The sequence below is a fragment of the Daphnia magna genome, linkage group LG7, assembly GCF_020631705.1.
Source record: "Daphnia magna isolate NIES linkage group LG7, ASM2063170v1.1, whole genome shotgun sequence".
In the NCBI taxonomy this organism is placed as follows: domain Eukaryota; kingdom Metazoa; phylum Arthropoda; class Branchiopoda; order Diplostraca; family Daphniidae; genus Daphnia; species Daphnia magna.
The window spans coordinates 4,217,510-4,237,806 of record NC_059188.1 but is presented as its reverse complement, the minus strand read 5'-3'; the positions used below and the strand labels follow the sequence as shown (position 1 = coordinate 4,237,806).

General features: G+C 41.4%; 3 protein-coding genes, 3 non-coding genes and 1 pseudogene across 7 annotated transcripts; 6 read left to right on the top strand and 1 right to left on the bottom strand.

The window, feature by feature from the left end:
• The first annotated feature begins 704 nt into the window (after window positions 1–704).
• Window positions 705–3,795, top strand: LOC123474447 (mediator of DNA damage checkpoint protein 1-like). Its single transcript, XM_045176659.1, is given in 4 exon segments — window positions 705–846; window positions 849–1,368; window positions 1,586–1,591; window positions 1,926–3,795. Coding segments are annotated over 4 exon segments (2,538 nt in total).
• Window positions 3,796–4,548: 753 nt separating this feature from the next.
• LOC116934896 lies at window positions 4,549–6,522 on the top strand. Its single transcript, XM_032942324.2, has one exon. The coding sequence runs from the start codon at window positions 4,549–4,551 to the stop codon at window positions 6,520–6,522; it is 1,974 nt and encodes a 657-aa protein (XP_032798215.2).
• Window positions 6,523–8,531: 2,009 nt separating this feature from the next.
• Window positions 8,532–8,604, top strand: Trnat-agu. Its single transcript has one exon. It is a non-coding gene; the product is annotated as a tRNA-Thr (tRNA).
• A 241-nt stretch (window positions 8,605–8,845) lies between these two features.
• Window positions 8,846–8,918, top strand: Trnat-agu. Its single transcript has one exon. It is a non-coding gene; the product is annotated as a tRNA-Thr (tRNA).
• Window positions 8,919–9,159: 241 nt separating this feature from the next.
• Window positions 9,160–9,232, top strand: Trnat-agu. Its single transcript has one exon. It is a non-coding gene; the product is annotated as a tRNA-Thr (tRNA).
• A 3,491-nt stretch (window positions 9,233–12,723) lies between these two features.
• On the bottom strand, window positions 12,724–16,109 carry LOC123474309 (annotated as a pseudogene).
• A 238-nt stretch (window positions 16,110–16,347) lies between these two features.
• Window positions 16,348–19,241, top strand: LOC116916874. 2 transcript variants are annotated; one of them, XM_032922188.2, is made up of 8 exons: window positions 16,348–16,610; window positions 16,723–17,113; window positions 17,206–17,454; window positions 17,523–17,663; window positions 17,735–18,094; window positions 18,180–18,439; window positions 18,499–18,679; window positions 18,737–19,241. In XM_032922188.2, exons 2-7 carry the CDS (start codon window positions 16,822–16,824, stop codon window positions 18,637–18,639), a joined length of 1,443 nt encoding a protein of 480 aa, XP_032778079.2. In that variant the 5' UTR covers window positions 16,348–16,610; window positions 16,723–16,821; the 3' UTR covers window positions 18,640–18,679; window positions 18,737–19,241. The 2 variants fall into 2 exon arrangements, with proteins under 2 accessions (XP_032778079.2, XP_032778074.2); XM_032922183.2 differs by having other exon boundaries at window positions 17,723–18,094.
• Window positions 19,242–20,297: the final 1,056 nt, after the last annotated feature.

Sequence of the window (20,297 nt, the reverse complement as noted above, 5' to 3'; positions counted from 1 at the left end):
CCTAGTAAGCAGGAGATCACGAGTTCGAGTCTCCTTGGGACCTATTAGTGAATTCTTGTGTAATTAAATTTCTGTGTTAATCTTTAGGGTTTAAATAGATATCGTCTCTAATAGTTTGTATAAATTGATATACGATATCTAGTCTAATGACAATAATTTTGTTACAAAATTATGATATTATCACATGTTTATGATACTTTGAGATTGTAAAGACTGTTGGTTTTCATGATCTGTTTTCATCACATTCAAAGATTTTTAATTGTCAACAGCTTAATTACATCAATTGTTCAAGATGCATCATAATTCTTCAACCCCTTTCCATTAACCACCGCTCTTTCGGGTAACAGATGGCGTAAGGAACGGCGACGGGTGAGCAGTAGGACTCAAGCGGGGGAAAGGAATTATCAAGGGCAGTGACAAACTAAGATCTGACGGGGAAAGAACAAAGATTAATATTCGTCCTTTTCCAGCTCCCTGTTTGGTTTCTGTAGTCTCAAAATAAAACTTGTCCGCTTAAACCACCCAGTATCAGTTCTGAACATTTTGGTGCATCGACCGGGAAGACAAAGAACCCCACTGAGTCAGAACAATACTGAGAGAGAAGTCAACGGCGTGGTCACCACGCGACGATCTCGTGCCTAGCACTTGATCCCCACCACTCAGATCTGAGAGCATCCCAGCCATCCTTCTACCCTCCACTACGGATGCCTGGTAAAAGGCAACGAAGTTGTCGATCTACAGAAGGTAGACAACGTGACAAGGCAAGAAGAACAAAACGTCGAATAACGGCAGCCAGAGAGAGAGACGAAGCAATTCGAATCCAGCTAGCTAATTTGGAAGAGCAAGAGAACTTCCCTCGAGTCACGGCTCCGACTCAGACCAAATCGACGAAACACCACGCTTAGCCATTGACTCGCTCATTCCAGCTGCATCTCCACGCCATCCCTCATCACAAAACCACCTTCTTGAACAGCACGAGGAGCAGTCAATCACCCCACTACCAAATTTATCATCATTGAACGAGCGTTCGGTCGTTTACCGGCCTGAATCTCCCCCCTCTTCCACATCAACCCCGGAGCGTTCGGTCGTTTACCGGCCTGAATCTCCTGTCTCATCAACCTCCGATCGCTCGGTCGTTTGCCGGCCCGAATCATCACCCCACTGTTTTTTCTCCTCGACACCGGAGCGTTCGGTCGTTTACCGGCCTGAATCGCCGCGCCCATTGCTCTCACTCATTCGTCCGGCGCAACAGTATTCGGCCGTACAACTGCCAGAATTACTAGCTAGCTTAACCCCCACTCCAACTCACGAGAAAACGCCAGAGAAGAAATCACTCGAACGACAGGCGAGAGAGGTGTCCCGATCCATGTCATCAGCCATCCGACACCGCAAAACGAAGAGAAGAGAAACTGCCTTCTATTAACCTTTTTTCCTTTTTTTTTTTCTTCGTCAAACCTTTCAATGGCTACCCGTGCTGACGATGACGACTTAGAAAAGGAGAGCCCAGACACCATAAAAAGTTTGAGAACGAGCGAAAAGGCGCGACACACAAAATTGATGACTAGAATCATGAACCATATGGAAGAGAGAGGTAGCCGAAAGGTATTAAAAGTGTACCGTAATCAACTCGCTGAAATCCTTCACGAATGTACTAAACTTAATAGCCTGTACAACCAGGCTCTTCCTAGCGAAGACAACACAGGTGAAGACGTATGGCAAACAGAAGTCGACACAAGAACGAATGAATGCTTCGCCCTCATAGAAGCCCACCTCGAGAGCCGCATCGATGAAACATCCACCACGTCTTCAATCTCTACTCCAGATCTTTTTCCGACACTGCCAAACTCAGCAAAGATAGGAACAGACCAACTGCAAACTGAACCAAACAATAGAGATCCATCGACTAGTTGCTCCGCAGCGAAAAGGCCCCGCACAGTCACTCCCGCTATTTCAAAGGCGCCCATCATAAATCCACCTCATTCCGAACCACAGCCCAGTCAAACCTGGGAGATTCTCACCACACCAAACCCAAGCAACCCTTTCTGGCAAAATCAAGAAACCGTCAGTAGTTCAGCCGCCACGACAGTAGCCACTTCCAGCAATCAAGCCACCGTGGTCCAACGACCACTCGCAACTACCCCTGCAATTACAGACCATCTCACCGTAAACAGCGACAATACAGTTCCTCCGATCCCGACAGCAACAACTATGGCGACCCCAAATCCGACGGCTCCAAGGACAACCGCCGTATCACTTAATCAGCCAGTTCCATCCACCGCTGCATTACCCCGTGATAACACGGCTCGTCCATCCGTAACCATCCCGCCCGTCTCCAACCAACAAGTACAGCCAGTCTCAAATGTCAACGTTACTTCAACGGTTCAATCTACTCAAGCTCCAGCTACTCCCTATAATCATACTATAGTCACCGGACCGCCTGCAACGACAAGATCGACCCCAGTGACTCAGCACAACGTTACGTTCACAACCGAGACAAACTTCAACCGTCCGCGGCCATCAACGACGACAGTAACGTCCGTCAATCAGCCAAATTACTTTCCAAACACACAAACAGTACCGACCGCATCATCGGCCGGCTATTTTACAATCACAGGCGGTTCAAATTACACCACGCAGCCAAGCCCTACCACTTTCTTTTCATTGCCTGACGGCAAACCAGCATCGTATGGTTTCCAACAACCTGATATGTGGATCACTAATTTAGGCGTGCCGGACTTCAACCAGCCTGCTCCGCATTCAGCTCCCCCCAGAGCGCCACAAATGTCGATCCAGACGTTTTCTGGCGACCCGCAAGATTGGCCGTCCTTTATCGCGGGCTTCAAGATACTTATACATGATGCTTGTACTTCGGATGCAGAACGCCTTTATCATCTACGCAATAGCTTACGCCATGATGTTCGCGACCGTATCGGTGATGCACTTTTACACCCAGGCCTCTACCCACATGCCCTGAAGGAACTTCATCGAAAATACGGCAACCCCCAATTAGTAGCCCAGGCTTGTAACGAAAAACTAATGGCGCTCTCGGCCTTTAAAGAAGACGATTACAAAGCACTGCAAAAGTTCAGCGCCAAGGTACGAGGGGTAGTGTGCACGCTGAAGTACGGCGGCTACGAGTCTCAACTGGGATGCTATGCCATTATCCAACAACTTGCTGCTAAACTTCCCATCAGCCTCCGCAAGAGTTGGGGAAAGAAGAGCTGGAGTCTCCAGCCGAGACTTTCCACGCTTGTCGACTTTGACGATTGGCTAGACGAGTCGTACATGGAAGAATCGAGAACACAAACATCGGCACCAAGAGACAGTAGCAGAGACAAACAGTATCGTGACCGTCACGCTGTCTTCAATATATCCCCCCATGAAAAAAACGCAGCAAATGGCTGTCCAGCAGGATGTAAAGAATCCCATCAACTCGATCACTGCCAACGCTTCAAGGGCTTATCCCCAGAAAAACGAGCCCAGCTCATCAAAGGAAAAAGACTCTGCTGTCGTTGTTTAAAGGGAGGCCATCGAAGTATCGAATGCGGCCAAGACAAAAACTGTCCGATTGAAGGCTGTAAATACCGGCATCACGTCCTCCTCCATGGCGCCCCAGTCATGTGGCGATCTAACCCAAGACAGCACCAACAACGAAGCAGAGACAGCTATACAATATCCCAGTTTTGTGGCTTCACCTACCCAATCGACGATTATACCTTCCTACCGATAGTTCCAATCATTGTACGCGCCAACGGAAAAGGAATTCAAGACCTATGGACTTCTCGACCGCGGTAGCAGAGTTACTCTTATTCGTGACGATGTCTCCACGTACCTGTCGCTAGAAGGGGAATGGAGCAGATCAAAATTTGGTACCTTCCACGCTCAAGACCCCCTCATCAGGACAAGAAAGGTGCGATTCACAATAACGCCATTGAATCGCTCCGAGGAATTCGACGTCGACGAAGCCTACTCGATCGACAAACTCAACATTCACAGACGTAGCATCCCCCCAACCACACTCACCAAATGGCCTCATCTTAGAGACATCAAGCTACAAGAAATCGACGGCGGTGAAGTCACCGTATTGATAGGAATGGAACTAACCGACGCCCACGACGTCGTTGAATCAAGAAGAGAACACCAATGGAAAAACGCACCCATGGCGCTCTCCACTCCCTTTGGTTGGTGTGTAGTAGGAAAATTGGACAAGACAAATCCTTCTAGACAACACAATATTAGCCACGTTTTCACTCTCACTATTGAAGAAAATGAAGCCCATTTCAAGAAAGTCGTTCAAGACTTTATCACCGGTGAGATGATAGGCACACACCCGAACGTTAAAGCTCCAGTCCCGCAAAACGACGTGATAGCCCTCCAGAAAATTGAAATGTCGATAAGACACGATAGTGAGCGGTATGAGATCGGCCTGCCCTTCAAATCAGCAGAACCACACCTGCCCGACAATTACTCGGCAGCCTTCCGACGGCTTCGCTCACTCGAAGATAAATTCAGATCCGACCCCCTTTTGCACTTAAATACGCATCGAATATGGCAGAGTACGTCGCCTTAGGACACGCCAGGGAGATTTCAAGAGCCGAGGCGGACGCCACTCCACCAGGAAAGTTCTTTTATCTTCCCCATCATGGCGTAGTAAACTCACAAAAGCCGGACAAGGTGAGGACAGTATTCGATGCATCAGCAAGATTTAACAAAGTTTCCCTTAACGATCGGCTGCTCAAAGGGCCTGACCTGCTGACTAGCCTTGTAGGTCTATTGATGCGCTTCCGACGAGCTAAATTTCCAGTGACGGCAGATATTGAAAAAATGTTCCACCAAGTGAAGGTTTCTCCCGGTGATCGGCCAGCCTTAAGATATCTGTGGAGAGAACCTGGATCGCTGGAACAGCCAAAAATTATGGAAATGCAAGTGCAGATATTTGGCGCCGTCTCGTCACCCACCATCTGTTCATACGCACTACGGCGCACCGGAGCAGATAATGAAGAAGACTTTCCAGGAGTCACCAACAGGATCATTAACTATTTCTACGTCGACAATTACATGGAGTCATTCGACGATCAAGCCGAAGCCATGTATGTCAGTAAGCAACTCAGAGAATGCCTCCTTCGCGGAGGGTTTAAACTCACCCAATGGGCCTCCGCCGACAAAAAGATCCTCTCTGCACTACCAGACCCGCTGTTATCAAAACCTACTCTTAATTTGGACATGGACGACCTTCCGACGGAGAGAACCCTTGGTCTCACCTGGAACTGTCAAAGCGACGCATTCGAGCTCCAAGTGAAGGTTCCAACAATAGGAACAACTAAAAGAGACTTATTACGTTCAGCAGCCAGCGTTTTCGATCCGTTGGGCTTCCTAGCTCCGGTTATGTTTATGTCAAAGCAGCTGCTACGAGACGCCTGGGAAACATCAACAACATGGGACGAAATTCTGGATCGTAGTATCATAATCCGTTGGGAAGAATGGAATTTATCACTTGAATCCCTGAGTCAAATCAACCTTCAACGCTGCTACAAGTCTACCAATGAAAAACCGACTGCCATCGAACTTCATGCATTTTCCGACGCTTCGGAAAAGGGTTACGAAGCTGTGGTCTATATTAGGACTCAATTTCGAAGTAGAATCGAGGTAGCCTTTGTCATTGCCAAGTCCAGGATCTCCCCCAAAAAACCAATTACCATCCCACCGCTCGAGCTGAACGGCGCCCTTGTGGCATATCGATTGATTAACACCGTGAAGGCCGAGCTCGACGCTACGATCAACAATGTAACTATTTGGACCGACTCAACTACCGTCTTGAGATGGTTAACTTCAGAACACTGCCGCTACCACTCCTACGTCGCCAACAGAGTAGGAGAGATGTTGGAACCAAAAAACGCTAACGACTGGCGATACGTTCCTAGTAAAGAAAATCCCGCCGATGATTGCTGTAGGGGAGTTTCGCCGAAACAAATGACGGACCAACACCGCTGGTTCCAGGGACCAGACTTCCTAAAAAAACCACGAGAAAACTGGCCCACATTCCCTATTGATCCCTACGTAGCCTCTGCAAACGAGTTGGATCCGGAAGTCAAGAAAGACGATAATGTTGACCCTCGAATCTGGGTCGGCCTGTCAGGAGAAGCCGAAACCAATCGGTTCGAAACCCTAATGGAAAGGAGATCCTCAGTCGATTTAATCGTCCGAACCACCGCCTACATTCAACGGCTCTTCAACATGTTTCACAAAACCAGACACGAAAAAACTAATAATCATCCTCCCTCCACTGAACTGTCTACACAGGAAATCTCAGCAGCAAAGCAATTTCTTGTAAAGCTATCCCAGCAGGCTCACTTTTCTCAAGAAATCAATTGCATTATGGATCGGCGTCCCATTCAACCAGACTCAAAACTCGCGCAGCTGTCGCCTTTCCTAGACCACGACGGAATTCTTCGTGTCGGTGGGCGAATCCAAAGGGCAGAAGCTCCGTATTCAGTTAGACATCCGATCCTTCTCCATCCTTAACATAGGTTTACAACTCTTGTTATTCAAAAACTGCATAACGACTTGGCCCATGCGACAACGGAGTACATGTTGAGCAATTTACGCTCGACGTATTGGGTGCTTAAAGGTAGATCAACAATTAAATCCATCATCAGTCCCTGCCTACATGGCCGCGCTACCTGCCTGCCGCCTCAAGGCCCACAATCCCGTATTTACACATACAGGAGTCGACATGTTCGGCCCCTTAATTGTAAAAATGTTTCGACGTCAACTTAAACGTTATGGCATCATACTTACTTGCATGACGACTCGCGCGGTTCATCTCGAAATGGTGGAGTCTATGGAGATGGACTCTTTCCTACGAGCCTACAGTCGATTCGTAGTTCACAAAGGCAAACCAACCCACTGTTACAGTGATAACGAAACAAATTTTACATCGGCCGCGAAAGAAATTAGCGACGGAATAGCAAGTTGGAATAAGGCGGAATTCATCAGTAAGGAGGCCACGTAGCAGACAACCTGGCATTTCAACCCTTCTTATGCCCCCCACTTCGGAGGCGCGTGGGAGAGGCTCATCCGCTCAGCCAAAACCGCCCTTGCCGCCGTCTTGCACGGGCAAACAACCACAGACGAAGTATTGAGGACCGCACTCACTTTAGTCCAAGGCCTACTTAATAGCAGACCGTTAACGCATGTTAGCGTTGACCCACACGATCCAGAGGCCCTGACGCCGTACCACTTGTTAATTGGAAGAGCCAATCCATATGTGCCACTGAACATCGTCGACGAGCGTGACGTTAACTGTTGTCAGCGCTACAGAGCGGCACTTGCCTTGGCCAAACAGTTTTGGCATCGTTGGCTCCGGGAATATCTCCCGCGCCAGATTGAACGACGGAAATGGCTGGAACACAAGCGAAACATCAAGATCGGCGATATCGTCATTGTGGTTGATTCCAAATCAGCGAAAGGGCATTGGCCACTGGGAAAAATTACGCAAGTTTTTACAGGTACTGATGGAATTGTGCGCTCGGCGATAGTGGCCACTCAACATGGAGAGTACCACAAGGCGGTCGTGAAACTATGTCTCCTGGAAGAAGAAGAAAAGCGGAATGTTTTCTCTTCAGAAAACAGGGTCGGCCGTGTTCAAGATGCATCATAATTCTTCAACCCCTTTCCATTAACCACCGCTCTTTCGGGTAAAAGATGGCGTAAGGAACGGCGACGGGTGAGCAGTAGGACTCAAGCGGGGGAAAGGAATTATCAAGGGCAGAGACAAACCAAGATCTGACGGGGAAAGAACAAAGATTAATATTCGTCCTTTTCCAGCTCCCTGTTTGGTATCTGTAGTCTCAAAATAAAACTTGTCCGCTTAAACCACCCAGTAACAGTTAAGAACAACAATGGTCGCATGGCTTAGATGGCAAAGCGCCTGCGTAATAAGCAGTAGATCACGAGTTCGAGTCTCGTTGGGACCTATTAGTAGATTCTTGTGAAATTAAATTTCTGTGTTAATCTTTAGGGTTTAAATAGATATCGTCTCTAAAAGTTTGTATGAATTGATGTACGATATCTAGTCTAATAACAATAATTTTGTTACAAAATTATGATATTATCACATGTTTATGATACTTTGAGATTGTAAAGACTGTTGGTTTTCATGATCTGTTTTCATCACATTCAAAGATTTTTAATTGTTAACAGCTTAAGTATATCAATGGTCGCATGGCATAGATGGTAAAGCGGCTGCCTAGTAAGCAGGAGATCACGAGTTCGAGTCTCGTTGGGACCTATTATTAAATTCATGTGTAATTAAATTTCTATGTTAATCTTTAGTGTTTAAAAAGATATCGCCACTTTAAGTTTGTATAAATTGATATACGATATCTAGTCTAATGACAATAATTTTGTTACAAAATTATGATATTATCACATGTTTATGATACTTTGAGATTGTAAAGACTGTTGGTTTTCATGATCTGTTTTCATCACATTCAAATATTTTTAATTGTCAACAGCTTAATTACATCAATGGTCGCATGGCTTAGATGGCAAAGCGCCTGCCTAGTAAGCAGGAGATCACGAGTTCGAGTCTCGTTGGGACCTACCAGTAAATTCTTGTGTAATTAAATTTTTGTGTTAATCTCTAGGGTTTAAAAAGATATCGTCACTAAAAGTTTGTATAAATTGATATACGATATCTAGTCTAATGACAATAATTTTGTTACAAAATTATGATATTATCACATGTTTATGATACTTTGAGATTGTAAAGACTGTTGGTTTTCATGATCTGTTTTCTTCACATTCAAAGATTTTTAATTGTCAACAGCTTAATTATATCAATGGTCGCATGGCTTAGATGGCAAAGCGCCTGCCTAGTAAGCAGGAGATCACGAGTTCGAGTCTCGTTGGGACCTATTAGTAAATTCTTGTGTAATTAAATTTCTGTGTTAATCTTTAGGTTTTAAATAGATATCGTCTCTAAAAGTTTGTAAAAATTTATATACGATATCTAGTCTAATGACAATAATTTAGTTGCAAAATTATGATATTATCACATGTTTATGATACTTTGAGATTGTAAAGACTGTTGGTTTTCATGATCTGTTTTCATCACATTCAAATATTTTTAATTGTCAACAGCTTAATTACATCAATGGTCGCATGGCTTAGATGGCAAAGCGCCTGCCTAGTAAGCAGGAGATCACGAGTTCGAGTCTCGTTGGGACCTATTAGTAAATTCTTGTGTAATTTATTTATGGCGGCGACTTGGAGTTGACTTTGAAAAGGCCTACGACCTGGTTAACAGGGAAGTCCTCTGGAGGATTCTAGATGTTATGGGTTACCCCACCACTTTCGTCCGTTGGTTACAGACTATGTATTCTGTAACAGGAATGTCAATCCTCAACGGATCAGAGGTGGCTGGGGTGATTTATGATATTCAGTCGATTCGCCAGGGATGCTCCCTATCTGTCCATCTCTTCGTTCTATACATTGAGCCATTACTTGTGCGTTTATCTCGAGCTCTCAAGGGTATATCATTGTTTAATGAAAAACTCACTGTCAGAGCCTTTGTTGATGACGTCACCATTTGCGTTTCATGTGACGAAGATTTTACCAGGGCAGGACAAGTCCTTGACTTGTTCTGTCAGTGGACAAAGGCAAGGATGAATAAGGAGAAAACAAAAGCCCTGGGACTCGGGACTTGGAGCTCTAGATCAATTTGGCCTCTTGAGTGGCTTGTGTCAGCACCAACATTGTCCCTGTTAGGAATTAAATTCTCTCACTCCATAGTCGAGACAGCTGGTAGGGTCTGGAATGATGCATTCGGCTCTCTAAATGGTATTCTGCGAGAGAATGCCTGTCGACGTTTTAATATTTACCAAAAGGTAATTTTCCTCAAGTCGAAGGCTCTCTCGGGAACTGCGTATATTGCACAGGTATTACCTTGTAATTCAAATATAGCTGACCAGGTTTCAAAGGTTGTCATGAAGTTCCTATTGATGGGAAAAGTAGAAAGGCCGAAAAAAACTGTAATATACCGTACTGTCAAACAAGTCCTGACAGGCCCCAACAGCCCAGAAAGCTCTCTACTTCGGTATTGGATGTCCTTCCCTCTCCGAACCCTATTGCCACTCTACAAGGACAACACCGTACCCGTAGCAGTCATGAAGAGGCCCTATTACCTTCAGGAACCCCTGCATCAAATCAAGCAACTCTTTGCATCTTCAATCCTGGTGCAGGGGAATCCAATGGTTCATCGGAAAACTTACAACCATTGGGTCCTGGAGGTGACGACCATGGGAAAGCTGGAGATCCTGAGGCCTAATCTGGATTGGCCACGAATCTGGAAGGCGACTGCAGCCCTTCCTAATAACATCAGAGAGACCATGTTCCTGTTCAACCAGCGACTTTTCCCTACCAGGACCAGATGCCATCGGTTGGATCCCAACAAGGACGCAAAATGCCCAATCTGCCATCAAGACCCCGAAACCGATGAGCATCTGATGTTCCAGTGTCCTGAACGCCTCACCATTTGGAGCTGGTTGGAAGGAATCATGCGTCAAAAGGGCTGCAAGACATCAAAAGAAGATCTGATTCGTGGTCATTTTGGGCCAATAGGGTATCTCCGGCAAGCGTTTACTCTTCTGGCTGCCTACATCTTCATCAACTGGAAGGCAAGGAACCATCAACGTACCCCAAATCAAGAAGAAGTAGAGAGCTTATGGAAAACACTTTACCCCCATTGTTAAATCCACCATTCTCTTTTATCTTTTCCCATATTTTACTTTCATTTTGTTCATTTAGTTTGTTTGTGTTTTATTTAATACCTAAATATGTAAAATCTTTGTTTATTTTTGTTTATTGTAATATCCTACCCCAATGTCATCTGCTATTGTTTACTTTTGTTTATTTTTGTTTAGCACAACCTATGATCCCTTGCATTTGCTTGTTTTTGTTTCTGTTTTGCACTAAGACCCCCATTGCCAAATTTTCTTTTCTCTGCCATAATAACGTCTGCATCCGAGGGGCGAAATTATTTGTTTGTTTTTGTTTGCTTTTGTTTGTTTTGTTTTTTGAAAATTGAAAATTAACAGAAAATAAAAGAGAATTTTACAATAAAAAAAATAAGGAATTGCAAAATATTTAGTATCGTTATAATATTCTTCATTCGAATTTGCTGGAAATATTAATTTCTCTAGAACGAAGGAGATTATTATTTTTAAAATTATTTAATAAACAAAAAAAGAACATATTGCTCGATGAAAATTTATTTTATATACATAAACGAGAATTTCTCATAAGTTACCCATATTAACTCATCACCTCATCTGGAATCGAACACTGATCTCCAGCATCACATTCAGAAACGCTATACCTACGCCATTGACAGCGACGTAAACATTTACAGGCAGCTGGAACATAAGCTAAATTGATTCGGTAAGCAACATTACCAAGCCCAAGCCCTAAATTTCCAACTGTCGTTTTAAAAAACACACCACCCTGGGGGTTGCAAAAATGTCCCAACCTGTAACTTGCCTTAAAGCGTAATACCTTAAGGCACCTTTTTAAAATGTCTAGACTTACCCAACCCTACCCTGTCGTGTCCATCACCCCGTCTAAACCTCCCCCTTAAAGAAAAACAAACAAAAAACCCACTACCCCGCCAATAGGTGGCTTTAAAAAATTAAATCGGTGTTCGGATTTTTGTGCAGGATACTGTACAGCAGCTGTGTTATGATTCATGTCGTTTGAGAAAACACACATACTATGTGAAATGATTTTACCGTCTAAATTGATGTAGGCAATGAAAGTAGGCAATGTACATTGAGGTGGCGGGGAAAAAAAAGATGACTGCGTTGAATCCTGACTCAACATAGAGTAGTTTTGGGAAAAATCCCCTTGCAAAAGGCATTGATTCAAAGACAAGTTAGCTTTCAATTCACGACTAAATCTTGATTGAGATTTGGCGATAAAATGATGACTTGTCAATTTATCGATTTTGTACACCAATAATTTGACAAACTCAATACTAGGTAGTTCCAGGTTGTGCAACATAGTACGGTCTGTTGACTCCCATTTTTTGAATTTAATTATTGGATCATTTTGAACAGTTGTCATAAGATATTCAAGCAATGGATTCGTACCAGGGCAATTAACCCTAGTACGCGTTTGGAGAAAAAAAGCGGTTTGGTTTTTTCAACACAAAAACTACTCGGAAAAAAAAGGGTAAAAATAGAGTGATTATAACTTTGCCTTTCACATGATGTAACGGTTTGGTTTTCTCGTATACTACTAATTTTGACACGGTGTTTTCTACGGCAATACATGTTCAAATATTAGAGTAACAGTTTCTCAGATTTAACCTTTTATTTACCCAGTTCTTTAACGATAATTTCTGTTCAACTATTACAGTTTTAGTTTCCCAGGTCAAACCCCTTTTATACCAAGTCTATTTACGGCTATTTTTGTTCAACTATTATATTTGTAGTTCCTCAGATTTAACTCTGTTTATACCCAGCGTAATAACGGCAATTTCTATTCAAGTATTACAGTACAATTTTCTAAGATTCAACCCCTTTTATACCCAGTTCTTTAACGGCAATTTCTTTTCAAATATTACTCTTGCATTTTCTTTGATTTAGCCCGATTTATACCAAGTCGTTTAACCTTAAATTCTACTGAACTATTGAGTTGCAGTTTTTCACATATAATATTTCTTTTGATACACTTTTATATTATAAATTTTTTGTAAAACACCAGCATGGTCATTTGTGAAAATTTGTTTATTGAATACTAGTTACCACGGAAAAATTTATAACGTATGTCTAACTGGTGTGACAAACCATTTATCAGATGAGAGAGACACTGTAATGTCCGGTAAACTACCATAATCAGACAATTTAAGCGGCATAGCATACATTTTACACATAATGCTATTCACATTCCATTCATCAACTGCATGATCCAATTTAGATACAACATGTGTTTTGAATTTATAAGATGGGTATGGTGTTGCAAATGCGTTTTCGACAGTTAGAAATCTGAAACCCACGATACTAAATATCTTGCTTCCTTTCGGATATTCAACTATATCAGTACACACCACAATTTTTCCATTTTTTAACATGCAAACATTATTTGGGAACATGTTGGACAAGGAAAATTCTGGGAATTTCATAACTTTATGGGGGTTGTCACTTTTGGCGTTACGAATGGAAAAGTTTAGAACTATTTTTCTATCGAACCGTTCTAGCTCTCGTTTTTTACTTCCATTTTGAATTGCTGTCCCGTCTCTAATATTGTCCCGTCAGACGCGGTTTGTAATAAATATTTACTACGCCGAACAAGCTGGTTTCTATACTGTTCCAGTGGCTTACTACCGGATCTTAGACTTCTGCGGAAAAAACGATAAAAATTTTCATACAAAAATGCGCTCTGGCATTCAACTCCACATTCAAAATTGTTCGCATCCTCTGGCAGATGTATAATAGCGTGAATGGTGGGTCGAACAGGATAACCAAAATCGATTATTTGTTGAACGTATAATTTAAAAACGCGCGTAGCTTCCAAAATATCTGCGGTTGGAACTGGCTTTGGATCAAACCCACCCAACAACAACATGCCATACTGCAATAGCATTATGTTTTCTAACTGGTTACCTTGAAGGATTCCAGAAAAAACAGGGAAAAGGTTGTACATTAGAAAATCCCGAAGCTCATGCATTTTATATTTCTCAATACAATTAGACAGAGAGCGAACATGTCTCTCGAATTCGGATGGTTTGCATTTTTCGAAAAGCTTCAATCTGGTATTAACAGCAGCTAAACTAGTACTATTCAATTTTCCTTCTGTTGTTAGTGAAACAATTCCAATTAACCTTCGCCTAAGGCACCCGGCATACATTGTGTGCATGGCATCTATGCTGAATCCGGAAACCACAGGAAAATTTATGTCAATAAAAGGAGACAAATCGTTCAGACCTAGAAGATGTTCATCTGAACAATCGTCACTTTTTACATACTTTAAGAAATCTTCATTCAGACGTCGTGGAGCATTAAGATCTCTCAGTTGCACGGTTTTTGACTCTTTTTTTTTGGGGTCGGGGTAAAGCGCAACTTACCCCGCGCTGGATGCATCGCTCGCAACACCAAAATCCAGTAGGGCCTTTTATACGTTTTAAAAACGCTCGAAAAATCCAGTCAGCTACGGCACATTTAAGCGATACTGTAAATTCACGACCAGCTGTTTCCTTAGGATTGCGGTTGTCAGGGCATAGTCGGCTGAGCTCATTAAACAGATGACGTACGAGTGATTTCGCAGTTGGCTTGGTCTTGCCATGAGCAATACCAACAATTATAGGATACCGAGTTTTCAAAGTAGTAGAATAGGCAGAAGGTGACTCACTTATTGCGTGAACTGCAACCATTATTGGTATACATTCAGACTGTTCTGAATTGTGGAAAAGCTGTACACCATCCAAGCTGAAATCGATTGTAAAGTGAGGGATTCCGCGTATGTTTACTTCATTCAGCACTTCTGGAACGATATTTTCGGCTGACCGTAGTAGTGACTCTTTTGCCTTTCTAATTTGAAGGTCACTGTCAAAAGTCTCAATCTAGAAAGAAAAATGTGAAAAAATGATAAGTTCGTAAATTAATAGTGGATTTAACTGACAAATCCAATAATTAGAAATAGTTAAAGACTGAAATGAAAAAGCGTTTTAATACGGAAATTTCAAGACACAAAACATATTTTGTACCTTCTTCCTGATACTATCTGGTAAAAGTTCCGGTTTAGTCGCATAAATCGATGCATATTGAAGAAGGTTGGAGTGCTTGAAATATAGACCGGGTGAATCTCCTTTAAGAGCTGATTCAAGCCCAAAATGCATGTACTTCACGACATTTCCGTAGCCGTCATGCAAATCAACTGTGCCCGGCAGTGGGTTTTCTTTTTCGTCTTAAGGGCTGATTATCTATTACGGGTGGAACAGTTTAATATTGAATGTTACGTAGAGCTATGTATTGAAAATTAAAGTTTGAGCTACCCGTCGAGGTTTCTTCCTGGACATTGTTTTCTTCATCCAAAGTAGCTTCCATGTCCGATGATAAACCGACAAAATCCCTCCCGTCTATATGCAGCAGTTGTTCTCCAGTACTCGGCAAACAGTCATAGTCCGGTAAAGGTTTGTGAAAGATTAACAGCCCGAGTAAATAGGTCATGTGACTCAGTTTCGTGTCTGTGTATACAGCATAATGTTGAAGTATTGTCTTAAGGCTGAGATTTTGGTCGGTCCAGCTATTGTTATCTGGACCCAAGAAAGCAACAGGTACTCCTCCTTCGTCTTCCACATCTTTTTCAGAATCAACTATTAAGGAAGGATGATTGCTTGTGGCATCTTTATTCTGATTTGTGTCCGGTTGTTCTTGATCTGTATCCATGTCAGGATGAGAATTGTTGTTAATGGATATTTGTGTTGGTAGTACAGTCAGTATTGCATACCACACTGTTGAGGCTCTTCGATAATGGATGATGTATTATTTCCAAAAGCTTTGGGCTGGTTATTAGGCATGGAATCAATGTTACAGTTGGATGACTATAGGATGTGCATAAGATAACGAATTAGTTCAAGAGATCGATATAGCAATCACTTTTAATAAATATGATTTCAATATAGTACCCTATATTGTGCCTCTTCGTTACTTGACAATAGTCTTGCAGCTGCTGAGCAATTTAGCAATGATGATTGGGAATTTTCAATACCAATATTGTTGCCAATATTTTGTAACGGTCGCTGCTTAAGACGGAAAAGCGTTATTAAACTTGGTGATGAGCTCTTTATCTTCTCCAACATTTCAAATGGAACCCCATTTACAATCCAGTCACTCAGGAAAGTGTCAGCTGCACTACGTAGTTTATTTTTATACTCTTCTGTCATGCTTGCTTTTTTCTTCGACATGTTTTAAAATAAACACCTACGTGAAGGATCTGACTCACTTGTTGGTTCGTTAACTTATGCTTCATGATTTCACCGTAAAAATTCTTAATTGAAATCTACAAAGACGAGCAACGTGCGTGGGAGACGAGACGAAACTGATCCTAATTAGCAGACGGAAAACTGAAGAGATAGGGATCAGCGTTGTCCTTAGTTGTCGAAAATTAACTTGGGATTTAATTGTTCAAGTATTTCTAAGAAACAATCTTTGAAATATGTAATGAACTTTTTTATTGATCAATATTATTAGACTATTTTTTATTATCAAAAAAAGTTTTTTTTTTGAAACACCAACTATATGGCAACGCTTAGCTGATGCATCCAGTCTGGGCTACCGTCCAAGCATCTTCAAAATTCGTCTGATTGCCACGCTTTGCATGCTTGTGCCCATGACGTTATCTTCATGAGGTTTCACACCAGTTAAGATACCAAAATTCAAGATTTACAAAATTTCAGTGACGTTATTTCCTTCTATTAAGTATTTTGGGTGGTTCACTTATACAAATATATATTGAATTCGTCTTCTCATGAAAAGTATGAGATGAAGAACCAACAAGCATCATCGTAGGTAGCAATCCAACATACTATTGATCTGGAAAAGGAAGTTCAAGTAAGACTATTTTCAAAATAAGTTACCAGGATTTTTCTTTATTATTTATAATACATGTAAAGTTACTTTATGTTCCAAACGTGCTAAAATGATTTTTTTTGTTCCATTAAAGATCGATGGCAGGCCTTATGATACTTGGAAGGGAAACTTTCCGTCATTGCTACTGGATTAAGAGAGCAGCAATGTTTCAGCTACAGAAACCAACAATAATATGGGTAAAAGTTGCGAGCAGGATTCTTCGAACATGCTAGACTTGAAGTATTATTGTGTTGCCACACTTGAGTACGATTGGTTACTCAAAGCCATGAGAAATGTATGGTCTGTCGTCCCTGTTACATGGCTTTCTTCCAAAAAAGAATTTCTGGTTTATCCAAACCCCACGTACAAAGCTGGAGAAAAGCTTCCATGTGATTGGAAACCCAAGATTTACAAACGACATGCTCATCCTCAAACATCATGGCTCGAATATGACATAGTTGCAATTCTCAATTTGGACAAGCCTGGTAATTATGTGCTACAAATTATAGCCAATATTGTATTATTATTGGTAAGATACATTAAGCTAATTTTTCTAACTTCCCAATTAATTATACAGTCAGACATGCAATCGCTGTTAAAGCAGCAAAGGCAGCTGCAAATGGATCGTCACAAGTAGCAAATATTTTACAATCTGATTCCGAAAAGTCATTTGGACGAAATAAACGCGCTCCTAAACCGACAAAAGTATTTGATCCCAGTCAGCCAACCAATGGAGAAGAAAAGAATTTAATGGAAGATGACGAACAACGTGTCAGCAAGAACACTAGAAAACCGCTGGAAGCAACAAATGGAACAGCTGCTGATGGTATGTAACAATGTTATAAGTCAGTCTGCTCTAGATTTCAGTGCATAAATATTCCCACTGTATTTCAGCACAACATACCGAACTTGGTCAAGGATCAAATACAACCAATGAAGTACCAATGGCAATCCAAGAAGATACCAATTCTCTGGCCAATCCGGCCATAATTCAACGTGGCTTGAATTTGGAACAAACTAACGACAACGCAGATGGTACGTAATATTTATACATGTATCAACAATGCTTATTGATTTAAAGCGTTTTTTAATAGTTAATTTTACAGATAGTACATTGCTGCCAGTTGTTCCACCAGCAAACGGGATTCTTGATACGGCAAACTGGAGAGCAGTAGAAAACAGTACATCTGGTGAACCAGACGATCATTTTATCGCAAATATTCAAAATGAAAGTTTTGAAGGAGAAGCATTGCAAAATGCTGTTAGTGGCACAGCGCAACCTCATCATTTGCAAACGTTTGATCCACACCAATATCAACGCCATCAACGCAACAATAACTGGATGCAAAAACATACAGACGTCATGCATTTTTCCGAAGATGTTTGGCAAGACATGGATTCAGGAACAGGCAGCAGTCTATCCGGTCATGGAGATTTCTATGTAGACACCAATTCAACAAAAAAAAGTCTTTTTTTTTTATTTTTAAACTTAAAATAATTGTTAATTTAGCGTTTGGCCGTAGTTTTCATTAAATCGTTATATTTTTTTAGTGTTGACCATTATGGATATGATGTTTGAGATGCACCAGAACTCCCAAAGTTTTCAGAGTTTACTCGAGAACAAGTTGAACTACATCATTGATAAAATGGATAACCTAAGTGCCCACGATGTAGCTGCTCGCATTCAAGACCAAGCTGAATATCACGACGATGTTGTTAAGGCTCAATTTCCCGAACTGCCATACAATAGTGTTCAGACGCTGACAACTGTGAATACTAGCTTGGCAGATAAAAATCTAGCTGTTAGCCTTGTAGGTTGTATTATTAAACAGTCTTTGCTATTTCCACTAACATTTTGTATCATCTGTAGGTCGGTTTCTTATACAACACGTACAAGAGTGAAGCAGATGTAAAAAAATTCGTTAACAGGATGTACATAACCATTTTTGGAGATTCGGCCAGTCAAAAGTTGCAATGGAGAAGTGCCCCTAAAACCAATGATAAGAGATAAGGGATTGCAAATATGCTGAATATTTTGGCTGTTTTTGGAAGTAATGAGTTTTTGATAAATGATAATTTTCTTTTATTAATGAAATTTATTTTATTAGCATCTTGTAACATGTTCACCGATAAGCGAAGCCTAGACAAGTTTTCTATTACAAATCTCGTGCATTAAGTAAAGAATTGTCGAAAAGCTCGCGCTAATGAATATCGAAAACTCAACAACATTGACGCCGTAACCGCTGCCGCCGCCAATCTAGTGGCTGAAACTGCAGTAGATGCCACCAAAGACGATACCGGTGTGGTAGCAGCGTTGGACAAATTGATTACAAAGCTTGAAAAGGCTGTAGGAGAGTTTAAAATTCCCCGACAGTAAACTTTTTACTGTCTCGTTGCGTCGGAAAACTTACACTGACGACCAAGAAAGTAACCTTCAACGTTCATGTATCAATACATGCAAACATTCCAAAGAAACTCTGTGTTCGCAGAAGTCGCAGGGAACCAAATTTTTGTTTTTAAAATTCCAGTTTACAAGATTCCCAATGCTTCCTTTGTTTCACTTTTCGTTACGTAACTGCCATTTTGTTAATACAATTCGAAGTTGTTTTGTAACATGTTTTAAGCGCTTTTATATATACAGCAACGAACGGTTTAAATTCGAATCGGGATGAATTTAAGAAATATGAAATAGTTTTAGAAGGTTAATACAAACTATAAAAATATGGGGAAAAGATATTGGTATAATTAGGTATAACGGAAAGGAAAAAAGAACGTTATTGGAAACTTTGAAAAAACGAGTATTGCATACGAGTACATAAAGGGTATGCGATTCCAGTACAGGAAGGATATGTTTAGCTTGATAAAAATGATCATCGAGCGCAATGACATCAGCGAAGTATCAAATACCGGTGTATAACCTCCTCAAATACGCAGTGAGTAGGGTATACACCGGTATTGCATACCAGGATTTCACCCCCAAACAGTATGGAAAACCGGATAATTACCGGTTTCCATACGCAAAACTCGTACTAGGGAACACATCGACTCAACATACATTCATAGTTATCCACAAAACACAAGGCAGTCCGTCGGATGTCCGACAGATGTCGGGGTCGGATGTTGAGTACATCTTTTTGATATCCTCCGGACAGCCCGATATCCGATTTGGATGTCCTACGGATGTATTTTTTTTTTGGTTTTGACCGCCCTCAACAGCGCCGTCAGACATTCTAAGGATATCCGAACGGGCTTTCATTTGGCTATAAATATGACATGTAATGGACATCTATTCATGAAAAAACATTAGGCTGTACCAGGATTCGAACTCGGGTCTCCCGCATCACAGTCGAATCTTATTCCTATATATTCTTCTGCTAGACTTTGTCGAGAGCAGACGTGTTTTCAAAGGGCTCTGGGTTTTATTGATGTTATGTTTTAGCTCGTTATATTGTTCTTCTCTTTTATCTAACTTCATCCGAGAAACTTTTCTGTTTTTACAAAAACAAATATTTAGCTTTTATTCAATACTATTTTTTCTTTAATTTTAATATTCCATTCTACTTGTTTATTTATATTCATTTTTCATCTCATTTTCCGTTCTTTTAAATTTTTTTTTCCCATTTCCCTTATTATTTATTTATTTATTTTTTAATCCTATCAAATCCTTTA

Excerpts from the sequence above, each read along its gene's own strand:
- LOC116934896 (XM_032942324.2), top strand. The coding sequence starts at position 4,549 with ATGGCAGAGTACGTCGCCTTAGGACACGCCAGGGAGATTTCAAGAGCC.
- LOC116916874 (XM_032922183.2), top strand. The coding sequence starts at position 16,822 with ATGGGTAAAAGTTGCGAGCAGGATTCTTCGAACATGCTAGACTTGAAG. Across the intron at positions 17,455-17,522 it reads AAATGGAACAGCTGCTGATG|CACAACATACCGAACTTGGT; the intron begins GTATGTAACAAT and ends ACTGTATTTCAG. Across the intron at positions 17,664-17,722 it reads AACTAACGACAACGCAGATG|TTAATTTTACAGATAGTACA; the intron begins GTACGTAATATT and ends GTTTTTTAATAG.